The 12482-nt window shown below is 37.8% G+C and overlaps 2 protein-coding genes across 18 annotated transcripts; both read right to left on the bottom strand.

The window, feature by feature from the left end:
* Nucleotides 1-700: 700 nt before the first annotated feature.
* Nucleotides 701-3234, bottom strand: LOC112168490. The gene is made up of 6 exons (XM_024305612.1): nucleotides 3111-3234; nucleotides 2635-2987; nucleotides 2003-2568; nucleotides 1463-1860; nucleotides 1216-1334; nucleotides 701-1024 (listed from the first exon to the last, which is right to left on the bottom strand). Exons 1-6 carry the CDS (start codon nucleotides 3232-3234, stop codon nucleotides 701-703), a joined length of 1884 nt encoding a protein of 627 aa, XP_024161380.1.
* Nucleotides 3235-7285: 4051 nt separating this feature from the next.
* On the bottom strand, nucleotides 7286-12230 carry LOC112182323 (tRNA (cytosine(38)-C(5))-methyltransferase 2). 17 transcript variants are annotated; one of them, XR_005802872.1, is made up of 13 exons: nucleotides 11882-12228; nucleotides 11645-11690; nucleotides 11329-11451; nucleotides 11055-11154; nucleotides 10535-10633; nucleotides 9985-10369; nucleotides 9770-9833; nucleotides 9435-9494; nucleotides 9019-9112; nucleotides 8822-8940; nucleotides 8455-8731; nucleotides 7835-8146; nucleotides 7286-7684 (listed from the first exon to the last, which is right to left on the bottom strand). XR_005802872.1 is itself a non-coding variant. In XM_040510172.1 (13 exons), exons 8-13 carry the CDS (start codon nucleotides 9812-9814, stop codon nucleotides 8058-8060), a joined length of 684 nt encoding a protein of 227 aa, XP_040366106.1. In that variant the 5' UTR covers nucleotides 9815-9833; nucleotides 9985-10369; nucleotides 10535-10633; nucleotides 11055-11154; nucleotides 11329-11451; nucleotides 11645-11690; nucleotides 11882-11982; nucleotides 12047-12228; the 3' UTR covers nucleotides 7286-8057. The 17 variants fall into 17 exon arrangements, 15 of the variants coding, with proteins under 15 accessions (XP_040366106.1, XP_040366109.1, XP_040366114.1 ...); XM_040510172.1 differs by having other exon boundaries at nucleotides 7286-8146; nucleotides 11882-11982; nucleotides 12047-12228; XM_040510175.1 differs by having other exon boundaries at nucleotides 7286-8146; nucleotides 11882-11969; nucleotides 12047-12228.
* Between the last annotated feature and the right edge of the window lie 252 nt (nucleotides 12231-12482).

Here is a 12482-nt window from a genome sequence, read left to right as displayed (position 1 = left end):
TGGGATTCATTCTCCCTCCTATTTTCCCTACATTAATTGCACTTTAATTGCCTACTTTAAATACCATTTTAAAGATTATTTTTACCAATTTATCCAAGAAAATTTGAATCTTGAATCGTTTATGTTTTGATATTAAGGATAATATTAAAAATCTAATCTTGCTTATACTTTCCTATTCATGCACAAACCAAACATTGGAAAGAAAAGTAAAATACATTTTCAGATTACTTTCCCGACATTCCCAAACATTGGTAGGGAAACTAGTGGGAAATTTATTTTACCATGATCAAGGTTCGAAAAATCGCTAAGCGCTAGTCGGGCGGTGGGCTGGGGAGGAGCGCCCAGGCGGCTAGGCGGGTGCCTAGGCGGTTTTGTATTTTTTTAATTTTTATAGCTTTTATTTATGTAATTAAAAATATATAAATTTATAAAGACTCAAAGAGTAATAAAATTGCACCTAAAAATCTAGAATATTCAAATTTTAAGATTCCTAAATAAGCATACATAAAGATTAAAGACTAAAGTGATAAAATTGCACCTAGAATGTTCAAATTTTAAGAGAGTCCTAAATAAGCATCCATAAAGATTAAAGACTAAAGTGATAAAATTGCACCTAGAATGTTCAAATTTTAAGAGAGTCCTAAATAAGCATACATAGAGTTAAAGACTAAAGTGACAAAACAATTGCAAGCCTAAATGGCTAAATCTCTAACTCTTCCCCTCCATATCCATCCAAGACTCCTTCGGTATCGGACTCAAACTCAACATCCTCTTCTTCTCCCTCCTCTTCCGTGTCCTCATCCGATACAAAATCTTCATCATGAAGCTCTCTTACCTCTACATTTCTAGAACTTCTCCTAAGCCCACTATCCACTCCCGAAGACTCTCCCTCCATTTCACTAATAATATCCGAGTCATCTTCTTCATCACCACCATCCACAATCCACCCTTGAGCCTTGCTAGCTTCATTACCAAGTAGCACATCTACACCCAACTCTTGAGCCCTTCTCTTTTTGTAGATGATCTTGGCATTGAATTGGACATAGACTAAATTATTCAATCTTGAAGCATCTAGTCTATTTCTTTTCTTTGTATGGATCTACATAAAATATATATATATATATATATATATATATATATATATATTGATAAGTTAGTAACAAATCAACCATTATGAGAGAGTATCCTTCTAGGCATTTTATCGAAAACACTTACTCCCTCAAAAGTACTCCAATTTCTCTCGCACCCGGATGAACTTGTAGTTAAAGAGAGTATTCTTCTAGCCATTTTTTGCAATTGGGGTGTTGCATTTCCATAATTGGACCACCATCCAACTACATATGCACAAAGCCACAAACAAAACAATAACAATAAGTACACAAAATAAATATCATGAGTTAAACAAAATAAATATCATGCCTTGTAATTTTCACAAAATAATGAAATAGTCTTAGTTTCTTACCCGGATCATACTTGTCATCATTCTTTGCACATCCCAACTTAACTATTGCTCTTCCAAATCCTCCCCCTTTGCTCTTATACAGCAACAATTCTTCATTTGTCATCACACTTTGGGTCTCAAGGTCATTGGGAAAGAACTTCTCCACACAAAGAAAGAACCCTTCCATGACAACATGATCATATTGAATGTTTTCATCCTTGTAGAAGTAATAGGGGTTCAAGAGGTAAGCCGCCAAATGTAATGGACTATCAAGACGACCACGGCTTTTCTCATCAATAATCTCTATAATTGGCCTCTTGATGTTTGAATGCCTCTTTAATGTCTTCCTTTGCCTTGAGTAATTCTCCATACAAAAAGCCCATTGATGGCTTTTTATCCCCATCCACAAGGCGAAGCACCTTAAACAAAGGAGCAAACACTTTCAAGCAAAGTGTTACCCCATTCCAAAAAGAGGTGCTCAATACGGTATTATATGCCGCTTTCCCCTTGGCACTCTTAGAATGTTTGCAAGCGGTCCAATCATCACAAGCAACCATACACCTCAACTCACTCTTCTTCTCCATCAAGCTTTGCAAAGTTAGGAAGAAAGTGGCAAATCTAGTGACTCCCGGCCTCACTATGTCTCTTTTCTTTGTATGCTTCCTCATCAAAGCCAATGTCTTGTGATGTGCATAGATAAAGATAGTGAATGCATTTGCCTTCTCAATCACTCCTTTGAATCTTGGTTGGTTACCAATCCCTTGAAGCATGAGATTCAATGTATGAGTGACACATGAAGTCCAAAATATATTTGGCCTCTTTATCTTCAACAAATTCCCCACCGCCATATTGTTAGTAGCATTATCCGTCACTACTTGAACTACATTTTGTGCCCCAACTTCTTCAATGCATTTGTCAACATATTCAAAGATATAAGCCCTGGTGTGTGATTGATCCGAATCTTCCCTTGAAGAAAGAAAAGTAGTGCCTTCCTTGCAATTGACACACAAGTTCATAATGCTTCTTCTTTTTCGGTCACTCCAAGCATCGGTCATAATGGACCAACCATTCTTTGCCCACTCTTCTTCATGCTTCTTGAGTGAATTTTTAGTCCTCTCAACCTCTTCCTTCAACAATGGCTCTCTTAGTTGTTATTAAGTTGGAGGTCGGTAACCCGGGCCAAATTGACCAACCGCTTCTACAAATCTTTTGAAGCTATCATTATCAATGACATGAAATGGAATGCTGGCTTCATACACCCACCTAGCCAACCATTGATGCACACTATGTGTTCTTTCCTTCCAAATGGCATCATTAATGTTTTGTTGACGCATCTTCTTGCTTCCATCAATTGAATCCTCGGGAGTGATTGAAGATGCAAACTTGTCTATAGGCCCAAGAAAGTGCGGCCTTTTTCTTGACAAACTTGTCCCTTCAATTTCTACATCTTCTACATCATGTGATTGAGAAACTTCAACTTCTTCCCTCACTTCCTTCTCATGCATATCCTTTTGCATTCTCTTAATTTTTGCTCCCTCTATTGTGGCTATACATTTGGCTTTATCGGCATCCGTAGAATTCTTGCATGAGGCAACATTCCCCTTGATGTTGGCAATGTGTTACTTCATTCTATGTATTCCACCACTAATTAATTTCCCACACAACTTACACTTCAACTTATCTAAGTTGTGTGGATCCTCCAACACCGCAAAGTCCCATCCAACATCGTTTGACCCACGCCTCAATGATCTATCCACTTCATTAGTAACATTAGATCCTCCGGAAGATGCCATCAAGGAATCCCTATTAATAAACAAACAATGATTTATTGATTTAACAATAGTGGCACTGTGGCAGAATGTATAATTGTACATGCATTAACTAATTTAACTCATTAATTCGTTATATATTTATATGCATTAAGCCATTAACTAATTGTCTAATTTAAGTCATTATAATTTAACTCAATGATACAACAGAAACATTGAGAATTTGAGATTATGAATTTCCAAAACAACAGACCTACTGCCTATAAGGCCACAACAGAAACATCCAGAATTCCAGATTATCAATTTCTAAAACAAATGCATTATCAATTTCCACATTCCCAGCAACAACTCGACAAATGCATTATCACTTTCCAGTTTCCAGCAACAACTTAACTCAACAAGAAGTCAAGAACATTATTAATTCCAGGCTCCAGCAACAAGAACAATAACATTATCAATTTCCATTTTGCAGCAACAAGCCAACAACTCAACGTCTCAACAAGATGATTATCACTTATTCACCTTCCAGCAACAACTTAACTCAACAACAAGATTATCAATTCTAGCAACAAGAAAAATAAGATTATCAATTTCCATTTTCCAGTAACAAGCCAACAACTCAACAAGAATAAAGATTATCAATCCCCATACAAAAAGATTATCAATTTCTCAGAAGTTAGAACTTACCGTGGAGAAGCTAGAAAATGGAGGAGCTGTGGAGCGGACGGGCGAAGAAGCTGCCGGTTGAGATAGTGGAGGAAGAGTCGATAGACTCGATACTGGAACGGAGGGGTGAAGAAGATTCCGATCTGGTTTCAGAGCTCAGCCGCGGACAGAGCCGCAGAGAAAAGAGAGAGCGACGAAGAAGCTGCCGGTTCCGAACTTCCGATAATCCGATCTGGGTCCGATATAAGCGAGTTTGAGCAGCGCGCAGAGAGCCAGAGAGAAAGAGAGAGCGACAAAGAGAAAGAGAGTGACAGCACGGAGGAAAGGCTCACCAGCGACGGAAAAGAGATCGAGCATGGAGGAGAGTCAGGAGACTGAGCTAGATTTGCTGCGTTTTGGCTTTAGGACGAACTGACTCTATTTTTTGCGGCGTTTTGGCCTTTGGACGAACTGACCCTATGAATTTGGGTCTTTAGGTCTTAATCTCACGAATTATAAAAAAATAAAATAAAATAAAAAAATCCTGGCTCACCGCGCCTAGGCCGCCTAGGCGCCCGCCTAAATCATAAACGCCCAGAAGCTCCGATTTGCCATTCCTCGAGACGGAGAGGCGCTGCCTAGGCAGGCTGGGCGGCCGCGTTTTAGAACATTGACCATGATTATGAGAAAGGCCAAGGAACCAATTTTCTTTCCGCAAACCAAATGAGGCCAAGAATATGCAAAGACAAATACTTGAAAAAGAATTTTTTGGATGCAATCTCAGGTCACCAAGCCTTGCACAAGAACTCATATCCCAAATCTCTAGCCTTATTTCTCCACAATTTCAACAGATTCACCCAAAATTTTAGAGACCCACAAAGCTTAATACCCCTAATTTTCAAAAATTCTTGTTTCCTTGATCCCGAGGTAATTTCTATCCCTATTCTTATGTTCTTATGTTATTGTTCTTTTTTTTTTTATGTCGATTACTTGATTTTGATAAACAGAAACCCAATTTCAAATATCATCTCTTCATCCATAATATCTATTGATTTGCTAGGCTTCTACATGAGTAAGATGATTAAATCCGGTGAATTGTGCAAATAGTGAAGATTGAAGATGTAATGACTTGGATTTTCGTTATTTAATTCTTGTAATTGATAATTGACGAGTTGTACGAATTATTGTGATTATGCTTTATTCGTATATTGTTTGTGAAATTGAATTATTTTCGGATGAATAATTATTCAAAAAACATCATTTTAGGGGACGCAGGTAGACTTTTTATTCATTGGGTTTCTCTAAAAATTTCCTTCATAAAAATCGTAGAGCATGTCGATACGAGTTCATGGACATGCGGAACGCGTAAATCAGAGTTCATACGAGAAAGTTATGGTCAGCGGAAATTATTTTCATTTTCAAAATTTTTAGTATAAATTTAGAAATTCCGGAAATAGTTCACACATTTCGAAACTTTCCATTTTCGTACTGTTTCCAGAAAATTCCAGAAACCCATTCTCTCCCAAGCTTCTGGCAAACCCGACCTGTACCCAATTTTCAGACCCACATTTTCCGGGGAACTCCAGCGACTTCAGGCGGCGGCACCTACCTAGATCTCTTCGCCTCCTCATCTTGGTCCTCCCAACAGTGGTCTCTAGCTGCGATTTACACCGTCCACGGTGAATGAAGCAGTGAAGTTCAACGCCGATTGACCCGGCAATATTTTCAGATTCCCACGACAGCAGAACTCGAAACTGGTCATGTTATGTTCCTGGCGACGTCCTCTTTCGATCCTTGGAGGTTTGGTTGGTCAATTTTTAGTGTGGAGCCGTAACTCAACGTGAATAGTGATTTTTGACTTGTGGTGGCGAACGGTGAGGATCTAAGCCGATTTGGTTTAAACTCCAGGTAATAAAATTACTCAACTTGGTATTCTCTACATTCTGGACGGCTAGATCGTGCTGGTTTTGAGTTTGGCATGGTGACTCGTCCGACCATGTCTGGGGCAATTTCGTACTTCATTATCATCTACTCATCGATATGGGCATTTTGATATATGATATGTAACTTTTGGAGATCGTTTGATAATGTTAGGGTTTTTCGTAATTTTGAATTATTTAGTTTTCGATCCGTGAAGATCCGACTATTGGATCGACTTATACTTTTGATATATCGATCCTAAAAGTGTTCCGGAGACTTTGGGTGGTCTCTGATGAAGTTTCACCTTGATTGGCGTTACTTTTGGAACTTTAATCGCTTTGTGAATTGTGTATTGAATTGAGATTGTACTTTCCTTAGGTACTTGATAGAGTGCGTTCTGTAAGTTATCTAGTTGTGTGAAGACGCAGTAGGAATTTTGAGGTGAGTAGTCTCACAATGTTCATTTACGAACGGAGTATCTTACTGTTTTGGTAGTTATTTATTTAACTGCAAACTATAATTGGTATTTGTGGCATTCCTGAGTAAATGACTACGTCTGTGTGTGTGTGTGTGTTTACGTGAAATATGTGTTGGTGGTTTTGTTATGATGCAAGCAATATTTGTGGGTGTGTTCATTATATTGTTTTGCACTACTAGAATTATGGCCTCAGACATCGGCCAAAAACCGATGAGAAAAAGAATTCCGACCGATGTCTTAGTGCCTGATGAGAAAGATCCGGAAAATGCAGACATCGGTTTTTAGCCGATGTCTGGTATAATTATATACATCGGTTCTTCATTATAAATCGATGTAAATACGTTTAAATTCAGACAAATTTGTATGTTTATATATTGTTAAACCCTCATATTTTTGCCTTTAATGCTTATAGAAATATAGATCCTACAGCCCAACTATACATTTTAACATCGTTATTTACTTAAAAACGATGACTGATATTGCTTCACACATCAGTCACCATGAACGTTTCTTGTTGTTCATGATTTAGACGTGTAATTTGGCTCATATTCTACCATTCCTAATTCAATATACACAATTGAATATTATATGAACCGATTTATTTACTTACATTAACATCAGATTCTAGGGAAAAAACGATGTTAATCATCTTATACTACATCGGTTCCAGTAAAAGAACGATGTTTAATGCTATGTAATATATCGAATCACTATAAAAAACGATGTCCATATATTTTCATAACATCGGTTTTCTTGTCCTCATCGATGGCAATACTTATATTGGACATCGATCTTTTTCTAAAAGACGATGTGCAGTAGCTTATGGCACATCGATTCCAACATAATAATTCGATTTCCTGTGGTTAATGGGACATCGATTTTGATTTTAGAACTGATGTATCTCTCTTACTGGACATCAGTTCTTATAGCTATAACTGATTTAAACTTTATACATAGACATCAGTTTGAAATAAGAGGATTGATGTCCACAAAATATGTAGCTGCTGCTATACAATATTGCAATATCCACAGTTGACCAAAGTGATTTCAATATATATTGGGGTATTTTGTCCAAAATCATCATCATTCACAGTTCACAAAATAGGCAAAACAAAACCCCAATTAACCTACTACAAGGCTAGCCTAACAATGCCTATATACAGCAATTTTGTTCATAATTGCTGCATTCACTTCATCTACTACAAAAAAAGTGAACCAAAAGCTATGTAGCCTGACTCAAAATCCTCATCCTAGTCAGAATCTACAACAAGGTCTGTAAGTAGTCAAAGTGAACCAAAATAGCAATCTAGCCTTACTCAAAATCCCCATCCTAGTCAGAATCTACAACAAGGTCTGCAAGTAGTCGGCCACCTCCATGCGCACCTCGTCAAGTTGTTGTTGAGTATATCCTTTCCGAGTCTTTACCGCCCACTACAAATATATATATATATACACAACAAACATATATCAATGTAAGTCATAATGAAATGCGCTAATAGTTAAAGAAACCTTTTTTTATTGCTTGTTCACCACAACAGCATATCTGCAAAGAGGAAACTATTGATGTATGTGTGCACTCACCTCCCACTTGTGCCTACATAAACATAGGTCATCTTAGTTGCAAGCATGAAAATTTCAAATCTGTTTGTTTGAATTGTGAATATGTAGCATACAAACCCAAACTCAAAACCAACAACAAACTGAATCTAATGAAGTGAAGTTTCAAACAAATGGTATCTGTATAAACAGTGGTATCCCTGCCCCTCTGAGTTTGTGATGCTTTAACCTCTAAAACCGACTTTTCTCATGCCAAAAGGGAGCCAGTACCCTTCACATATCGATAATAACTTTTTGTAAAACAACAGCATCGCTTTGAATCCGGGTAGACAATATCTAAGTAGTATTAAGGATACCTTGACAGAGAACTTTCTAAGAGAGAAAATAAAATCAAAGTACTAAAGAATGATGCAGGAGCAGGTCAAGGAGGCTAATTTTATATTGTAGTACGAACATGACACTTTCTCTTTCACCTTTCCTTTTGTAAGAGAAATAGGAACTTGCCTCAATGAATGAGCAGTGCATTATTAATAATGCATGTGAGTTCTCAAACTCAAGTTCCTAGGCTGGACTCCAGACCTAAGATATTCATGTAATTCCTATGTTCAAATCAATGATAAAAATAAAACGTAAAACAAGGATACCCATGGCACTTCCCCATCTCTCTATCAAGCTTGAGGGAACAGAGTACTGATCCAAGGTGCTAGTACAACACCCATTCTCTTCATCTTTCTCCAATACTCCAATGGTATCTGTATAAACAGTGGTGTTGTCAACAAAGTTCGGTTGATCACGGCAATTCTTGAATTCAAGAAAGCTTTCTATTGGTACACCAAACTGCAAGGGACTCAATATGAACTCCTGTGTAACAAAATCACTTCTTCTCAATATCTCTATCATTTTTCCATGTGTATCAGATGTCTGCATTCAGGAGGTAAAAAAAGGAAATTAAATTAAATAATAGAAATCAATCTCTTACTAGAAATTAAGCTACAAATTCCAAGAATACACCTCAAATCCAACAACATTTTCCACAAATAACATTATTGGAGGTTGCGAGGTGTGTGGTATCAACTCAAGAATCTGGAGAAATGAAAATGCCTGAGCATCACCAGATTGCTTTTGGAGACCTAACCATAAGTAGCTAGTGAAAATCATTGCAAATTAATGTTACATATCTGCAAAATAGGAGAGAAATATAAACTAACCTTGTCTAGTATAGGGTTGGCGAGGAGGAGACAGAAGCCATACATTCGCTCCATATCTATCGAGACCAGCTGCAGTAAGGATCTGAATGTTACCCTATACAAAATTATTTAAATTCAGTACAACATGAGCTCAAGTAAGTCTCACATAAACCGTGTCCCGGTACTTGAAAAGCCAAACATCAATAATTCAAAAAACAAAAGCAGCTTAAGAAAACACACATCGGATGCTTGACAACATGTGGTCAATGAACTCCTCTACAAATGACACTAATCCAAAGTTCCAAACTGCCCACTTTAAAGCAGGTTACAAGGCAAATACCGAAACTTCCAAACAAACGGCAGAAACCCAAGTAATGGATCATCTGAAGGAATGAATGCACCAAGTCCAATGTGGAGAAACATAACAAAATTTATAGTTTTGATTTCCAGTAGTCCAATGCGAAGTTGCTTTCCAGTAGTCCAATGGACTTCCAGATCTGGTACATAAATAATAAAAGATATCAAATTAAAATAGGTATTTCTAATCCACTCCACTGAAGAACCCCGGAAACCAACTTTCTGCTAAAAAAATTCAAATACACGAATCAAAAACAAGCTTTAATCGATCAAAACAAAAGCCTTCCCAGTGTTAAGGCTAACAAAACAGTAGTGAACTTCTATATATACATCAAATTCCAACTAATCTGAACACAACCGTACATTCAAAACCTAGATCCAAATCAAAATAAGCTTCGAAAATATAGGCACTCACCGGAGTTAGAGTATCAGTCTTGCAAATGGGCATCGTGTCCTCCATTTCTCCAAAGCAAAGAGACCTAAGTAAACCCAGTCAATTCAAATCAAACAAAGAACAATATCAGTGTCACTGACAATCACAAACAAGTGAATTCTTAGATCTTGAACAGAATCTTTCAGAGACTTTAAATAAAAATCGAAAGAGACAGAGAGGGAGCAGGAAGAACCCACAATATGCAAACCCAGAAACAAAGAACAAAGTGTGGAGGCCAATTGGACCTGTTGGGTGAGAAGCACCGGCTTGCGGCCGGAGAGAGCTTGCCGGCAAAGGCGATGACGCCTGTGAGGGGACATAGGCGGTTAATGAGGGAGAGACAGGTCAGAGGCAGCTCCAGTCGGCTTAGATCGGAGAATGAAGTGGGGGACTTGGAGCACGTCAGGTTGGAGAAGGAGGTCGGGGACTCGACGAGGGTCAGCTTGGAGAAGGAGGTCTGCTAAAGTCAAATGTTATTAACTAGGGTTTGAAAGTTTTAGAGAAAGCGAAAAAAAATACAAAGTGTTTGGGGGGATCTATCCTTTGCATCTTCCAGGTCTCTCTCATGGTCAACATTTGAACCTATAGGAAAGTCGAGAAAATACACATACACATTTGAATTATACCAGTTCATACCCAAAACTATTATTTACAAACTTAAAACCATTAGATATTACGGACCTCTAATATGCCATTTAAAGAAAAATCAAGGACATGATCCAACCGAACAAAAAACATAAACCATACCATCTATACTAGAGGTCTGTTCAAAGTTTGATGAAGCCTGCTTTCTCTTATGTTTAGCTGCTGCACCCTCCAGGTCTCTCTCCTGCTCTAGTTGTGAACCTGTAGAATATTCAGTAAAATAAATGTCAAAAATCCAGACAGTTCACATGCTCATCAAAGGAAAAAGCAGTGAATCTTGAATAAGGAATGATACAACAAGAAGACCACTTGCAAGAAATCAGAGTGAATCTAATATTAAATCAAATTCTAGGTTCATCACCAAACTAATTTAAAAGAATAGTTGCATTTTATAATCATTAGAATTGTCAAGATACTACAGTTTTACAGTTTGTGAATGAAAACCTTGTCACTCAATAAAATTGTCAAAGTATACTGCCCCTAGACGACCGCTTTGTGCCACAATTTCGAGATAAAAGTACAAGTAAATAATTAAATTCACACAGTTTTCATTAAATTATTTAATTCCATTTCAAACTCCCCCAGTAATCAACTTAAACCAAAAGGATAAATGAGACCACACCTCATGGGGAATGCCAACTTCTTGCAAATGCTCAGACAATGAATCACTCTGCTCAACACTAGTTGTGCCAACAAGTACAGGGCGACCTGTTTTGTGCATTCTAGAAATCATGTTCCGTGGTTTCAGTAATCACATACATAATTTGTGAGGGCCAATAGTAAATTCATCTATTATTACCAGAGTCTTGATAAGTTCAAACTGAAAACCAGTATTCACCACCATATGAATATTGCCTGAGAAGATGATAAAAATAGATACATATGAGTCAACTGACCTCAGATTCAACCTTCCTTTTGTCTACATAGACGAAAGCTGAGTTCAGAGTAACTATCGCAAAGGCATGAACAACTGGACCGTAATCAACATCAGTCCCACGAATATTATACAAGCAGCAAACCTGCAGAGTCATGGCAAAATCAAAACCATATCTCTGTATCCTATGATGAAGTGATTAAAGTTATACAAAACAAAAACAAAGTAAACACACAGAAACAAAGTAAATATATTAATGTATTTACACAGAGGACACACAGGACACACACACACAGGTCATAATGTATATATTAAGATAGCAACTTTCAAAAACTTACCTTGCACCATTATATTTTGGGTGCCCAAAGAAACCCCAGCAACTACCTGAGAGAAATTCACACTATCAAACACAGCAAGAATTCAAGATATCGAATCGAATTCAAGATACCCATTCCACCAAGTCAATACAATGAAAAACTTCAGTGCTATGCGCCATAAGAACTGTAAAAATTAATCACAAAATTACTTCCGATTCTCAATTTTAAAGCAAACCAGCAAAGCTTTAAATAAAATACCAGTAAATTAATTTGAAGGTCAAGTCGGAAATGCAAGCCACCACGGGTTCTGATATCTCCATGCCCCTTCTCTTCGCTGCTTGGAGAACTATAATTGAAAACTGAGAAAAAAACCAGAAACGAAATCAAAAGCCGTCGAATTAATGAGTGTGAAGATTTTAGTACCTTCGGCATCAGCGATAGAGATGGTGGAGAGCTGAATCGATCTCTGAGAACCTCGCTCACTGGGTCGTCTTCTTCTCTCTCCATTTTCCTCTCTTTCTTCTGATTCTCTTCTTCTCGGACCTCGACTCGGTTTCACCGTCGGATCCTGATTCCCGTCGCTTCCTGAGTCGGGCGCGTTTCCTCTCCCGCCACTCCACCTTCTGTTGGACGAGAAGCACCAGCTTGCGGCCGGAGAGAGCTTGCCCGCAGAGGCGATGGCGCTGGTGAGCAAGGTTTTAAATATCGGTATTGTTGTATATATCGGTACTTTGAAAAAGGGAGATGTCGGAAATATCGGGGATACAGGGTAAGAAAATGTCGTTTTTGAAAAAAGTAAATTTATTAGAAATTTAGAACTACATATAAATACATATGAATGTCAACTTCATCTACATCC

Source organism: Rosa chinensis, chromosome 1 (assembly GCF_002994745.2).
Source record: "Rosa chinensis cultivar Old Blush chromosome 1, RchiOBHm-V2, whole genome shotgun sequence".
In the NCBI taxonomy this organism is placed as follows: domain Eukaryota; kingdom Viridiplantae; phylum Streptophyta; class Magnoliopsida; order Rosales; family Rosaceae; genus Rosa; species Rosa chinensis.
Note: the sequence above shows the minus strand (reverse complement) of the source record. Positions and strands in the feature narration are given on the sequence as shown.